Raw genomic sequence first — 16,096 nt, 5'->3', positions numbered from 1 at the left:
GTCCCTGTTAGTGATACACACTGTCCCTCTCGTTACTAACAATGACCCTGTTAGTGATACATACTGTCCCTCTAGTTACTGACACTGACCCTGTTAGTGATACACACTGTCCCTCTAGTTACTGTCAATGTCCCTGTTAGTGATACACACTGTCCCTCTAGTTACTGACACTGACCCTGTTAGTGATAGACACTGTCCCTCTAGTTACTGACACTGACCCTGTTAGTGATTTATCTCAATTAAACTCCATCTGGGGGCTTCTGATTCAAGTTGGAATATTCCCTCAGCTTGGTGAGAAGGGATATTTGTCAAAATGACGCTGTGTTTCCCTTAGGAAATGTCAGTGGAATGGAATCCGTGTGACAGACTACCATGACAGACTACCTGTAAATAGAGTAGGAGGCAGCATCGAGTCAGACTGAGGAACATTTACCCCAAATCCAGACGGTTTGTTTATTCAATTGTAGTCCAAGTTAATTCCATTATTTGAGTATGTTAGACAAAAGGTTAAATTAGTATCTCAATACATTTTAAAAATATAATTTATATTAAACTGGTTGAGTGAGGAATAATTCACTGAAAATCCATTGTATTCTTTTCATGATGTTGCAATCTTAGAAGGCATGTGACTTTGAGCCAGTCATCTCAGTTCACCAGAAAATTACTGAAGCCTGATGCGTAATCTCCATGTGTATCTCCTCCCAGAGGGAGGAGGAAAAGGTGTCCTATTCGAGGTTTTTAAGGTGATTGAAGGATCTGACAGAACCAATGGAGAGAAACTATTTCCTCTCTGGGGCATAATCTTGAACGAGGGGCAGTAGGCTACAATCTGAGGTGGTCCTTTCAGGATGATATCAGAGAGCACATCCTCATGCAAAGGGGAGTGGAAATCTGGAACTCTGTCCTTTTATTCCAGATCAATCAGATCTTTCAAAACTCAGACTGCTTCATGTTTGGTAGACACAGGTTCTATGGAACGGAAGCAGGTAAAATGGAGTTACAATGCAGGTTACCTTGGGTCTGACTGGGTGATAAAATTGTCCCAAGGGGCTGATTGGCTCCTCATATGTCTGTGCTCTAACACACGCCTTCTCCCCTTCCCAAGGTAGGGAATTGGATAGTGAGCAGGACCAGTTGGAATCTCCCAGTTCCACTGCACCACCTGCGGACTGGAGCTGAACACAAGCCTTTGAGCTGCTGTGGTTGGGGTGAGCTGGTCAAACAAAGATCAAAGGTCACATCTGGGAGCCTCATGTCTGTGCAGCTCCAGAGCCTGTGGGGAGCAGCAGGACAGATCACATCATGGGATTCCTCAGCATCTCCACTACAGGGCATTTGAATACTAGGCACGGTTGTGGTCTTCATATTTCACAAAGGGTATACTTCCACCAGAGGTGGCACCACATTGATCCATGGGATGAGGGGCTTTTCCCATGATGAGGCTGAAACCACTGGGCTGATCTTTGCTGGGGTCAAGGAGATGGAGAAGTGATCTCATGAGAACATGCAAGATACCGAAGGGGTTTGAGTCAAACAGGTAGTTTTCTCCTGGCTCGGTAATCCAGGATCGCAGTCTCATTAGAGGGAATCACTGAGATTCAAGGCAAAGAGAAACATTTTCACTGCAAAGGGGGTTGTGAATCTTTGGAATTGTCTGCTCCAGAGAGTTGTTGATGCTCCATTGTTGAATACATTGAAGGCTGAGATAGAGAGATCTTTGGTGTCTCAGGGAGTCAAGCGCAGAGGAGGGGCACTGGCTGAGGGGATTCATTTGCACTGATTCTAAGCAGAGAGGAAAGTGGGACTGACAGGCTGAATGATCAACTCTGTCTCCTCTTACTTGTGTTCTGAACACTCTTAGTTGAAGGGGATCTGATTGGGGTGAGGTGGAGTGAGCAGCCTTGGAGTAGCTCCAATATGCTATGGTGCTGATTCCCCACCTCCTCCTGTGTATTCTCATACTGTTCCACACTGCATCTATAATTCACATTACACTTAAAACAAAACACTTGCAAGTAATTGGATTTTTACAGAGCGACAAGGGCAGGCAGGATTCACTCTGATTACACTTGATTTACTCACTGATATTAACAGTGCATCTAAAGTATGTTCGTCATCCTTTCATCTTCACAGACACATGACACGAGGATATCAGAAACACTGAGGGCTCAGACACAATGTCTCCAGTTCCAAGTGAAAGAGGGCAGTTCAGATCAGAGTCAGGGGGTGCTGTTCATCACCAGACTGGGAATGTTCCAAAGGCTACAGTGAGCCCCTGCCTGTGGGTCAGCTATCATTATCTTTATCCTGGTGTGGCAGCTCGGAGATTCTGTCGATGGACTTTAGAAGATTGGACACCAAACGGAGAGTTTCTGTCCCAGAAAGCAGCTGTCTGAAATTGAGAAAGAATAAAGACAAAGTGATTACAGACGTGAGTCGGCAGTAAATCTGAGCTTACTGCTGAAAGTGCTCCTTTGCCGTTTGAGTTGTGCTGATTCATCAAAAGGTTCTCATCTTCTTCCACCTCAGTGGTGACATGGGGGTAAGGGTCCTATAAGTTCCTCCAGTCTTAACGGACTGGCCAGTGTGTGACTGAACTCAATGTTAGAAACCTCAGGACAGAGATCTGGGGTTTTGCTGCTGAGACGTGCCTGAGCAATTTGTATTCATTCATTCACAGGATGAGGGCATCACTGGCTGGGCCAGCATCTATCGCCCATCCCTAATGGCCCAGAGGGGAGTTAAGAGTCAAATAGGGTGCTGTGGGTCTGGAGTCACATGGAGGTCAGACCAGGTAAGGATGGCAGCTTCCTTCCCTGAGGGGCAGATGGGTTTTGAAGACTCCACCATCAGCAGTGATGGGATTTGAAGCCAGGTCCCGTGAACATTACCTGGATCTCTGGATTAATAGTCTGGTGACAATATCACTGGGCCACTACCTTGCAGACAGAGTCGAGTACAAGGTGAGATTACACAGGGAGTATGACACAGAAACAGTTCACTCAGCCTGACCAGACCATATCAGGGTTTCTACTCCATTGCTGCATCCTCCCATCTTTCCTCCCTCTCTCTTCTCACCTTCGGCTTGCCTACTTTTGTCTTAAACACATCATCAGTAACATTCACACCAAACCCCACCTCCAGGGAAGCCAGTTCCACACTCTGGATAAAGCAGCTTCCTGAACTCCTCATTGGGATTCTCTGTGACTATCTGACATCGATGTCTCTGGTTATGCCCTTCCCTACGTCAGGCAACATTTGAATCTTCGAGCATTTTCAGCAGCAGGTCACTTGGACCATCAGGTCTGCTTGGGCCAAACAATGAGCCCCACAGTTTCCCCACGTTTCCCAAGTTTGGTCTGTCCTCCTGCAGGTCCAGCTCTCCAGCTGCTGCTTCAGGCATCTTTTAAATGAGGCGAGGGGTATGTGTCTCTCGAACCCTTTACCAGTTGAGTTCTGGACCCCAGCCATCCTCTGGATGAAAAGACTTTACTCATCTCCCCTTTGATCTTCCAAACAATCTTTGTCTCCTAGTCACTGATCTCTCTGTCTTGGTCAACAAATCCTACATAATTGTGGAAGTCTGTTCCAGGTAAAAAGATCCCAGCCTTTCCAAACTTTCTTCATTCTGCAATTTTCCAATTCTGGCACCATCTCATCAATCTCCTGCCCTCCTCCCTCTGAAGATTCCATCCTTTCTGGAAGGAGGTGGCCAGAACTGCACACAATACTCAAGCAGTGGCCTCAGTAATGATTTATACTGTTCCAGTACTAACCTTGCTGCCCTTACATTCTACAATGAGACTCATAAAGAAACGGATTCCAGTTGCCTTATCACCCGATCCCACTACAATCAGGACCTGTGGACATTCACTCCAATGTCCCTCACTTCCTCTACACCTCTCAGTACCTTCCCATTAATTGCTTTCCTTTGCCTTACCTGAACTCCCCAAACGCTCCATCCTGCAGTCCTATGGAGTGAATTTTAATTGGCACTTTTCTGCCACCTGACCAGTCCAGTGATAACTTTGCTCTTCTATAATCTCCTCCTACAAACTCCCTTCTACAAACTCCCTTCTACAAACGCTGTGTCACACCATCATTTTGCTCTGTGGCAAAATTGCACAATTACATTCTAAAATTACACATTATTTATACATTTTTTAAGAGACAGCATGGCCTTAGTTACAAGAAAAGTCCAATCAACTGTAATATGGTGACATGATTGACAGCAGGCTAATCCAATGATATTTCCTGAGAAACAGATTGTTTTACGCACAAAATCATCCCATGCTTGCTAGTTCAAGGTTAGTTCGAATACCAAAATATAATGATGAAATTGTCTGGTTGTTTTCATTGAGGTTACCCACTCAACTGTCATTTCTGACAAGAAAAGAGCTGCAGCTTGGCCATTTTTTCCTGAGACGTACGCTCTCACATTTCTGACATCATCCTTGAACCTTCTCTGCACCTCTTCAGAAACACAGTCTCCTTTATTTCATAACGTGGCAACCAGAACTGGACAAAGGTATGGAGATTGAGGGGTTTGGGATGCAGCGTGGGATTGTGGGGGTGAAGGACATAGAGTGGGATTCTGAATATGGGATATAGGGCAAGATTGTTAGGTATGGGATATAAGGTGGTTCCACATGCCCTTCCTGGCTATACATTTGAGGGTTAGTACTGTATATCCCTTTCCTTCTTGCCTTGCAGCCCTGTGAGGAATGAATGGTCATACTTTACTGAGCTCTCTGCCTCCTGCGCTGCCTTTGTGAGATAGTCTGATGCAAGCCGGGCGTTGCTTTTCACAGAGTTTAAAGCGAGGGAATCTTCAGATCGAAGCTTCTCATTCTCCGATTTCCATTGCTGCAGCTCAGCCTGTCAGACAGAAACAAAGGAACAGCATTATCCACACCCAGGGAGGCAGGGAGAGGGAGGCTGGTGAAGAGAGAGTACGAGTAAAGACAGAGAAATTGGATGGGGGGGGGGGGTGTGTGTGTGTGTGGAATAGAGAGGGGGACAGTGCAGGAGAGAGGGTGTGAACAGAGAAAGGGCAGGATGCAAGGTAACAGCAGAGAATGGTGTGAGAGAGAGAGAGAGACTAACTCCTGCTTAACTTGATCATGTGACTGTGCTGAAATCACTGTGGATACCATTTTCTAAACCACAGAACATGCCCAAGCTGTTAGCAGTGATCATCAGAAAGCTGCAAATGTTGTGAGTGATATTTCTTTTATACAATCTCCATTACTGTACCTGTAAGAGAACCAATTCCTGCTTCAGCTTAGTCACTGTGTTCTCTGCTTTCACCGCCCGTTTCTGAATTAAACACAGAGATAGATGTCATAACCTCAGTGGCAGAATCAGCTACTTCCAAACAAACAGCAGTGCAGAGAATCATCGATGGGCAAGGTTCACTCCCTCAGGGTGGGAGATAAACCTCAGGCAGACAGCATCACTACAGCCAAAACTGGGATCACAATCCTTTCAAAATGCAGAAGTGCTGGGGGAGGGCCGCACTGTCGGAGGGTCAGTGCTGAGGGAGTGGGCACTGTCGGAGGGTCAGTGCTGAGGGAGTAGGCACTGTCGGAGGGTCAGTGCTGAGGGAGTGGGCACTGTCGGAGGGTCAGTGCTGAGGTGGTAGCACTTACTATTAGAAGAATAGCAAATTGAGATTTGTCTTTACTTTGGGGCAAATTTATCCCTTGAACAATGTAATGTAAACAGCAGCTGACCAGGTTTTGGTGTCTTTGAGATTGGAGGCTGTTCTCACAAGGGTAGCATTGTCCTCCCCGTGGAAATCCCCATCCCCATGCTCCCTCTTTGTCCCTCACCGTCATCTGTTGGAGGTTCTCTTCCACATGCTGTACCATTGATTCTAATGCTCGTGTCTCCTTTTCTTCATTGATTTTTCTTCTCTCCAACTCCTCCTGCAGCCTCTTGGTCCTGAGAAGAGGGTCAATGGGACACTCCGTGTTATTGATGCCATGCAGTTGCCACTTGCCCACTGCCCGTTGCAGCTACACTGCGTATGCCCCCACGCCATACATTCAGTGCCTCCTCCAAGGCAATGAAGAGGCAGAGATTGGTTTTCCCCAGCATCACTTCCCGTGGCACCATCACAACTAACACATAATGGAGCTTCATGCAGTCAGTCGGAGCCGATATTGAAGCTGAGTTGTGCTGGCGAAAGCTCAGAGTCCGTCAGCAAGCAAGTCATTGACGGAAAATGGATTACAACACAGTCAGAACAGAATGATGAACATACATTACAGGACATACTGCGCCCAGCACATAGCTCAACTCCATCCATCATGTCAATGTCGTTTCAATACAACACGTTCTCTCTCACCCTCACAGCCTGTTCATTACCAGTTTTTGGGTTTCAGCTGAATGGCAGCCACAGCATCTTGTTTTAATCAGACAGAAGCACTCAATCTTGTTTCATATTGGCCATACTGTATTCAGAACACCACTGAGTCTAAGCTAGGGCTATGGATGACTGACCAGAGCAAGGTTAGCACAAACAGAAGCCAGCTGACAGACCTTACGCAGAGAAAGGATATACGCATGGCATTCTTCCCAGAGTCATCAGACTCCAGTTAAACTGTCATGATTGGGCTTCGAAATCAGTGCAGGGCTGAGGGAGTGGGCACTGTCGGATGGTCAGTGCTGAGGGAGTGCCACACTGTTGGAGCGTCAGTGCTGAGGGAGTGTCACACTCTCGGAGGGTCAGTGCTGAGGGAGTGGGCACTGTCGGAGGGTCAGTGCTGAGGGAGTGGGCACTGTCAGAGGGTCAGTGCTGAGGGAGTGCCGCACTGTCGGAGGGTCAGCGCTGAGAGAGTGCCACACAGTTGGAGCGTCAGTGCTGAGGGAGTGGGCACTGTCACAGGGTCAGTGCTGAGAGAGTGCCACACTGTTGGAGCGTCAGTGCTGAGGGAGTGTCACACTCTCGGAGGGTCAGTGCTGAGGGAGTGGGCACTGTCGGAGGGTCAGAGCTGAGGGAGTGGGCACTGTCGGAGGGTCAGTGCTGAGGGAGTGCCGCACTGTCGGAGGGTCAGTGCTGAGGGAGTGCTGCACTGTCGGAGGGTCAGTGCTGAGGGAGTGCCGCACTGTCGGAGGGTCAGTGCTGAGGGAGTGGGCACTGTCAGAGGGTCAGTGCTGAGGGAGTGCCGCACTGTCGGAGGGTCAGTGCTGAGGGAGTGCCGCACTGTCGGAGGGTCAGTGCTGAGGGAGTGCCGCACTGTCGGAGGGTTAGTGCTGAGGGAGTGGGCACTGTCAGAGGGTCAGTGCTGAGGGAGTGGGCACTGTCGGAGGGTCAGTGCTGAGGGAGTGCCGCACTGTCGGAGGGTCAGTGCTGAGGGAGTGCCGCACTGTCGGAGGATCAGTGCTGAGGGAGTGCCGCACTGTCGGAGGGTCAGTGCTGAGGGAGTGGGCACTGTCGGAGGGTTAGTGCTGAGGGAGTGGGCACTGTCGGAGGGTCAGTGCTGAGGGAGTGGGCACTGTCAGAGGGTCAGTGCTGAGGGAGTGGGCACTGTCAGAGGGTCAGTGCTGAGGGAGTGGGCACTGTCAGAGGGTCAGTGCTGAGGGAGTGGGCACTGTCGGAGGGTCAGTGCTGAGGGAGTGGGCACTGTCGAAGGTTTAATTTTCAGGATGTGGTGTTAAACCAAGTCTCCATTTGCTCACTGTGGTTGTCAGGGAAGATCACACAATGGGGATTTTGGGGAAGTGCAGGGTTGTGGTTAATATTGTCATAAATCAAAATCTAACAACAGACCACCTGTTGATTATCTCATTATTGTTTGTCGGATCTGACTGTGTCTAAATTTGACTCTCCCGTTTCCTGCTTTATAACAACGACTACAATCCCAGTTATCGAACGGCCTGTGCAGCATTCTGCCACCCAGTTGCTGTGAATTTCGTTTTAAACTGAAGTTGGCAGAAAAGAGGCTTTATTAAGAGTCAGGGCACCAATTCCCATGATTACCACAGCCACGTCCAAACCCTGTAAGCTCAGCTCCTCTCACCGCTTCACGTGGGCCTTGACCAACTGCTCCACTTCTTCATTTTGCTTTCGGAGCCGTGCGTTTTCTTCCTGTAGCTGCAAGATTGAGAGTTTATATCAAACAAACGCTGCCCTCGATACCTCTGCAGATACTCATGGCTGTTCCCAGCACCAGACTGCACCACTCTGACACTTGCCTGGCTGGTTTTCCACCGAACGAACCCAGCCCCTCTCTAACTGGCCCTGTTCCTAACTCCGACCAAGTTCCATTCACCCTGTGCTCACTGATACTTTGATGGACAATGAGCCAATTTTAAAATTCTCTTCTTCTTTACAAATCCCTCCATGCGATCACGGTCATCTCCTGCACCTATTGTCTATGGTCATCACCTTCAGCACCACAACCCTCGAAGGCCTCTGCCCTCCTCCAATTCTGGCCCCTTTATCCTCCCAGATTTTAATCGCTCCATCACTGGCAGCCTTATCTCCAGCTGCCTGGCTACTGGGCTGTCGAATTTCTTGCCTAAATCCCTCCACCTCCCTTCACTCCTTTAAGTCACTTGTCAACAAGAACAGCTTGCATTTATATATTGCCTTTAACTAAATTAAACATCTCCAGGGTTTCACATGATTGTTATCAAATAAAATTTGACCCCAACCAAGGAAGGAGAGATTAGGATGGACGGTGAAAGGAGGAGATTTTAAGGAATCTGCCTCTTTGACGATTGATTGTAATCTCTCACAATGTTACTAATGCCAGATTTTAAGAATAAATAAATTTGAATCAGAAGTAGGCCATTTGGCCCCTTGAGCCTGTTTCCCCATTTAATAAAACAATGGCTAATCTGATTGTGGCCTCAACTCCCCTTTGTCTGTCTGTTTCTCAATAACCCTCGACTCCGTCATCAATCAAAAACCTCTCTAACTCAGTGTGAACGTATCTGATGACTCAGCCTCCACTGCTCACTGGGAATTCCCCAGACCCATGACCCTCAGAGAAGAAAATCCCCCTTACCCCTGACCTAAATCTCATTTTCCAAACTCTGTCCCTAATTCCAGATTCTGCCATGAGGAAGCAGCCACTCTGCCAAAATCCTTCAATCTTCTTGTTATATTATTCTCCAATGGCTATCGTATACATTAGGAATTTTTACCAATTCCCTGTTCTTTGTTTAAAGAGATTGGATTTTAAACTAGTGGCATATGTGTGTTTGCCAATTTTTGTAAGGAGTTTAAAAATTAATAGCCCAGTCTTTCCAGAATCAGTTTTAAGTTTTTTTAAATTCATTCATAAGATGAGGTCATCATTGGGTACACGCCAGTGTTTACTGCTCATCCCTAACTGCCCTCAAATTGAGCAGCTTCCTAAGCCATTTCAGAGGGCAGCTCAGAGTCAGCCACATTGGCTGTGGGTCTGAAATCACATATAGGCCAGGCAAGATGGCAGTTTCCTTCCCTGTAGGACATTAGTGACCCAGATGGGTTTTTCCAACAATTGACAATGGATTTGTGGTCATCATTAGATGATGAAACTCTGCCTTGGCAGGATTTGAACCCAAGTCCTCAGCACATGATCTGGCTCTCTGGATTAATAGTCTAACAATAATCCCACTCGCCACTGCCTCCCCCATGAGTCTCTCCCTCCAGATGTATTAACGGAATTTTGTTTATACCGGGGAGGTTTCTGACAAGAAAGGAAAAGGATTTTAAAATGTTAACATGTTATTTGGGTTTGAAGTAATCAAGGGTTGACCTTAGCTTAGAAAAACCCAGAGATCAGAAAGGTTTTGGGTGGTTAAAGGAGAACCAGGATAGAGTTAGGGATCAAGGGATGTGACAAAAAGAAATAGGAATCTGCTCGACTCCCTTCCTGTCGCTGATCCCCCAGCCTGAGAGACTACGCTGGTTGTTAGTTACTAGGCCTTGGAAAGGGCTGGTCAGCTGCCCCTGCCTTCCCAATCATGAGGCCAGAAGCTCCCACAAGGTGTGATTCCCAGCTGCAGGGGTCCTTCATCCTGGGAAATGTCCGACTGCAGCTGCTCAGCTGACACTGATACCTCAAAGCTTGGTGGGGGCGGGGGGGGGGGGGGAAGCAGGGGCTGGGCCGCCCTGGAGTGGGGTAACATGGGCTCTCTCTGGCTGTGCAGCTACACCAGGAGACCACAAACACCTGCACAGAATCCAGCCTGGGATCACTGTCTCCCTCTCCACGGCTGCTACCTGAACATTGCCAGCATTTGCAGATTTTATTTCAGATTTCCAGCACCTACAGGATTTTAGTTTTGTTCGAACTTGCCTTCTCATTGGTCAGCAGCTGGCTTCGATACAGCACCTCTCCCACCAAATCAAAATGGTCTTTTGGAGGGTCAGCTTCGACACGAGGGGCCCCGGCTTGTGCTGCTGTGTCGCCCAAGACGTAATCCTTCTCTTCTCCTTCTTCCTCGTCCACGAGCCATTCGGATGGCGTGAACTGGACACTGTCCTGGTGTGGAAGCTCAACAGGAGTCAGGGTGAGTGGAGAGTAGGACCCAGCGCACAGGGAGTCAGAGAAGCTGAACTCGTGAGCAGCCTCGATAACCGCAGGCTGGTACATCTCATTCCAGTCATCGTCATCTTCCTCCAGCGAGGGGCTGCGGGCTGTCCCACCCGGGAGATAGTGCTCCAGCAAATTCAGGCTCAGTCCTTTGGAGGGAGAAGCAGCCTCCTCAAAGGGCACTTCGGAGGAGCCCTGCAGGTGAGAAAATGTCATCAGCAGAACTCCCAGAAATAAATTCGACACTTTCCCAAGGACTTACAGTGTTTCACAGTTAGAACAGTAAGCCTGTTTGACAATCATGGAGTGTGTGAAAACAAGCCCTTCAGCCCAACAAGTCCACACCGACCCTCCAAAGAGTAACCCACCCAGACCCATTCCCCTATTCTATATTTACCCCTAATGCACCTAACCTAAACATCCCTGAATACTACGGGTAATTTAGCATTTACCAATCCACCCTGACCTGCACATCTTTGGACTGTGGGAGGAAACCGGAGCACCCGGAGGAAACCCACGCAGACACGGGGAGAACGTGCAAACTCCACATAGACAGTCACCCGAGGCGGGAAATGTACCCGGGTCCCTGGCACAGTGAGGCTGCAGTGCTAACCACTGAGCCACCGTGCCATCCCAGAGATGAACAATATTGGAGCAATTATAACCAGCACAGAGCAACATCCCAGACTTCCAGGATCTTTCAACATTCTGGGTAATCCAAGATGGAGGACGGAAAAAAACTGCGGCTGTAAGAGCTGCTCTTTTTTGAAGTATTTTAGGTGCTGGAGGTGATTTCCGCGAATCCCAAGAGCAGCAATTACTGTTTCATAAGCTGTTGCATTGTTTTGGAACTTTGGGGGATAAAGATCAAAACAACAACAGGACTGGGATACCATAGCAATTACAGAAACGTTGCTCAGGGATGGGCAGGACTGGCAGCTTAATGTTCCAGGATACAAATGCTACAGGAAGGACAGAAAGGGAGGCAAGAGGGTGAGTGGCATTACAGCTGTGCTGAGGGAGGATATTCCTGGAAATACATCCAGGGAAGTTATTTGGGTGGAAGTGAAAAATAAGAAAGGATGATCATCTTATTGGCATTTTATTAAAGGCCCCCCAGTAGTCAGCAAGAAGTTGAGAAACAAATTTTCAGGAGATCTCAGTTATCTGTAAGAATATTTTAACTTTCCAAACATCGACTGGGACTGCCATGGTGTTAAAGGTTTAGATGGAGAGGAATTTGTTAAGTGTGTACAAGAAAATTTTCTGATTCAGTATGTGGATGTACTGACTGGAGAAGGTGCAAAACCTGACCTACTCTTGGGAAATAAGGCAATAAGGTGACTGAGGTGTCAGTGGGAGAGCACTTTGGGGCCAGCGACCATAATTCGATTAGTTTTAAAATAATGATGGAAAAGGATAGACCAGATCTAACATTTGAAGTTCTAAATTGGAGAAAGGCCAATTTTGATGGTTTTAGGCAAGAACTTTCAAAAGCTGATTAGGGACAGCTAGAAAATGCGAAGCCTTCAGAAATGAGATGAGAGTGCAGAGACAGTATATTCCCGTTCGGGTGCAAGGCAAGGCTGGTGGGTGTAGGGAATGCTGGATGATTAGAAAAATTGAAGGTTTGGTTAAGGAAAAGAAAAAAGCAGATGTCAGGGACAGACAGGAGAGGTCGAGTGAATCCTTAGAAGAGGCTGTGAGATGACAAGGACTCTCTTCAGCTAGAAGGTGGAATTTGTGGAAGTCATTACCACAGAGGGCTATGAGGCCAGGTCATTGAGCACAGGTATCCCCCACTTTTCAAAAGTTCACTTTATGCAACTTCACTTTTACAAAAGATCTACATTAGCACCTGTTTTTGCTAACCAAAAGAAATCTGAGCAGGATTTTCGCTTTTACGAAGAAATGCAAAGTTTTTCCCATACAATCCTTCTTCGCTTTACGCCACGTGGACTGACGAAAGATTTCAAAGGAAAGCTCTACTTTTGAATAGTGGGGAATTAGGTTTTTTGATTGGTAAGGGGAATCAAGGAGCGAAGGCAGGAGAATGGGAAGGCTAAACATTATCGGACGTGATCAAACAGTGTGAGAAAAAAACTGCCGGTATCCAAAGTAGAAAACAGGAGGCTGGAGGAACACAACAAGCTGGGCAGCATCAGGAGGCGAAGAGGTCAATGCTTCGGGTATAACCTCCTGATGCTGCCCAGCTTACTGTGTTCCTCCAGCCTCCGACTTGTCTTAGATCAAACGGTGAAGCAGACTAATTGGTCGGATTCTACTCTACGTATAATCCTTATCCTGAGACTAGTATAATTTGTACTATTTCCCTGATGATGGAGAAAGCAGCCTCTTTATCACACTGAGTGAAAGGTGCTTTATAAATGCATATTGTTGCTGTAGGTGAGTGAGTGAGCGTGCGTGTGGTCAGCACCTTCCGTTGTGGAGGTGTCTTGTCTGTCACCTCTTTCCTCTTTGCTGTTGATTGACTTTTGATCTTGACAAACTCCTTGAAGGAAAAGGGGTTAGTTTCATCAGCGATTTCTTCCTTTGCACCTGAATACAACAGAGAGCAGGGAAATAAATCCGAGTGATGCCGAGTGAAAACAGGGAAATAAATCCGAGTGAAAACAGGGAAATAAATCCGAGTGATGCCGAGTGAAAACAGGGAAATAAATCCGAGTGAAAACAGGGAAATAAATCCGAGTGAGGCCGAGTGAAAACAGGGAAATAAATCCGAGTGAAAACAGGGAAATAAATCCGAGTGATGCCGAGTGAAAACAGGGAAATAAATCCGAGTGAAAACAGGGAAATAAATCCGAGTGATGCCGAGTGAAAACAGGGAAATAAATCCGAGTGAAAACAGGGAAATAAATCCGAGTGATGCCGAGTGAAAACAGGGAAATAAATCCGAGTGAAAACAGGGAAATAAATCCGAGTGATGCCGAGTGAAAACAGGGAAATAAATCCGAGTGAGGCCGAGTGAAAACAGGGAAATAAATCCGAGTGATGCCGAGTGAAAACAGGGAAATAAATCCGAGTGAAAACAGGGAAATAAATCCGAGTGATGCCGAGTGAAAACAGGGAAATAAATCCGAGTGAGGCCGAGTGAAAACAGGGAAATAAATCCGAGTGAGGCCGAGTGAAAACAGGGAAATAAATCCGAGTGATGCCGAGTGAAAACAGGGAAATAAATCCGAGTGAAAACAGGGAAATAAATCCGAGTGATGCCGAGTGAAAACAGGGAAATAAATCCGAGTGAGGCCGAGTGAAAACAGGGAAATAAATCCGAGTGATGCCGAGTGAAAACAGGGAAATAAATCCGAGTGAAAACAGGGAAATAAATCCGAGTGAGGCCGAGTGAAAACAGGGAAATAAATCCGAGTGATGCCGAGTGAAAACAGGGAAATAAATCCAAGTGATGCCGAGTGAAAACAGGGAAATAAATCCGAGTGAAAACAGGGAAATAAATCCGAGTGATGCCGAGTGAAAACAGGGAAATAAATCCGAGTGAGGCCGAGTGAAAACAGGGAAACAAATCCGAGTGAAAACAGGGAAATAAATCCGAGTGAAAACAGGGAAATAAATCCGAGTGATGCCGAGTGAAAACAGAGAAATAAATCCGAGTGAAAACAGGGAAATAAATCCGAGTGATGCCGAGTGAAAACAGGGAAATAAATCCGAGTGAAAACAGGGAAATAAATCCGAGTGATGCCGAGTGAAAACAGGGAAATAAATCCGAGTGAAAACAGGGAAATAAATCCGAGTGATGCCGAGTGAAAACAGGGAAATAAATCCGAGTGAGGCCGAGTGAAAACAGGGAAACAAATCCGAGTGAAAACAGGGAAATAAATCCGAGTGAAAACAGGGAAATAAATCCGAGTGATGCCGAGTGAAAACAGAGAAATAAATCCGAGTGAAAACAGGGAAATAAATCCGAGTGAAAACAGGGAAATAAATCCGAGTGATGCAGAGTGAAAACAGGGAAATAAATCCGAGTGAAAACAGGGAAATAAATCCGAGTGATGCCGAGTGAAAACAGGGAAATAAATCCGAGTGAAAACAGGGAAATAAATCCGAGTGATGCCGAGTGAAAACAGGGAAATAAATCCGAGTGAGGCCGAGTGAAAACAGGGAAATAAATCCGAGTGATGCCGAGTGAAAACAGGGAAATAAATCCGAGTGAAAACAGGGAAATAAATCCGAGTGATGCCGAGTGAAAACAGGGAAATAAATCCGAGTGAGGCCGAGTGAAAACAGGGAAATAAATCCGAGTGATGCCGAGTGAAAACAGGGAAATAAATCCGAGTGAAAACAGGGAAATAAATCCGAGTGATGCCGAGTGAAAACAGGGAAATAAATCCGAGTGAGGCCGAGTGAAAACAGGGAAATAAATCCGAGTGATGCCGAGTGAAAACAGGGAAATAAATCCGAGTGAAAACAGGGAAATAAATCCGAGTGAGGCCGAGTGAAAACAGGGAAATAAATCCGAGTGATGCCGAGTGAAAACAGGGAAATAAATCCAAGTGATGCCGAGTGAAAACAGGGAAATAAATCCGAGTGAAAACAGGGAAATAAATCCGAGTGAGGCCGAGTGAAAACAGGGAAATAAATCCGAGTGATGCCGAGTGAAAACAGGGAAATAAATCCGAGTGAAAGCAGGGAAATAAATCCGAGTGATGCCGAGTGAAAACAGGGAAATAAATCCGAGTGATGCCGAGTGAAAAAAGGGAAATAAATCCGAGTGATGCCGAGTGAAAACAGGGAAATAAATCCGAGTGAAAACAGGGAAATAAATCCGAGTGAGGCCGAGTGAAAACAGGGAAATAAATCCGAGTGAAAACAGGGAAATAAATCCGAGTGAAAACAGGGAAATAAATCCGAGTGAGGCCGAGTGAAAACAGGGAAATAAATCCGAGTGAAAACAGGGAAATAAATCCGAGTGAGGCCGAGTGAAAACAGGGAAATAAATCCGAGTGATGCCGAGTGAAAACAGGGAAATAAATCCGAGTGAAAACAGGGAAATAAATCCGAGTGATGCCGAGTGAAAACAGGGAAATAAATCCGAGTGAGGCCGAGTGAAAACAGGGAAACAAATCCGAGTGAAAACAGGGAAATAAATCCGAGTGAAAACAGGGAAATAAATCCGAGTGATGCCGAGTGAAAACAGAGAAATAAATCCGAGTGAAAACAGGGAAATAAATCCGAGTGAAAACAGGGAAATAAATCCGAGTGATGCAGAGTGAAAACAGGGAAATAAATCCGAGTGAAAACAGGGAAATAAATCCGAGTGATGCCGAGTGAAAACAGGGAAATAAATCCGAGTGAAAACAGGGAAATAAATCCGAGTGATGCCGAGTGAAAACAGGGAAATAAATCCGAGTGAAAACAGGGAAATAAATCCGAGTGATGCCGAGTGAAAACAGGGAAATAAATCCGAGTGATGCCGAGTGAAAACAGAGAAATAAATCCGAGTGAAAACAGGGAAATAAATCCGAGTGAAAACAGGGAAATAAATCCGAGTGATGCCGAGTGAAAACAGGGAAATAAATCCG

At 46.6% G+C, this 16,096-nt stretch overlaps 1 protein-coding gene across 1 annotated transcript; it reads right to left on the bottom strand.

Moving 5' to 3' along the window:
• Nucleotides 1–424: 424 nt before the first annotated feature.
• Nucleotides 425–13,224, bottom strand: entr1 (endosome associated trafficking regulator 1; the record flags this gene model as incomplete). The annotated part of the gene is made up of 7 exons (XM_087998677.1): nt 425–2,392; nt 4,739–4,878; nt 5,257–5,319; nt 5,835–5,946; nt 8,028–8,101; nt 10,302–10,733; nt 12,976–13,224. Coding segments are annotated over 7 exons (1,176 nt in total), but the record flags the coding sequence as incomplete, so codon positions are not given.
• Between the last annotated feature and the right edge of the window lie 2,872 nt (nt 13,225–16,096).

This window comes from Chiloscyllium plagiosum, unplaced genomic scaffold, assembly GCF_037043375.1.
Source record: "Chiloscyllium plagiosum isolate Xiang-an unplaced genomic scaffold, Cpla_swu_hap1 HiC_scaffold_21, whole genome shotgun sequence".
NCBI lineage: Eukaryota > Metazoa > Chordata > Chondrichthyes > Orectolobiformes > Hemiscylliidae > Chiloscyllium > Chiloscyllium plagiosum.
The sequence above is the reverse complement of the archived record's forward strand: the minus strand, read 5'-3'. Positions and strand labels throughout refer to the sequence as shown.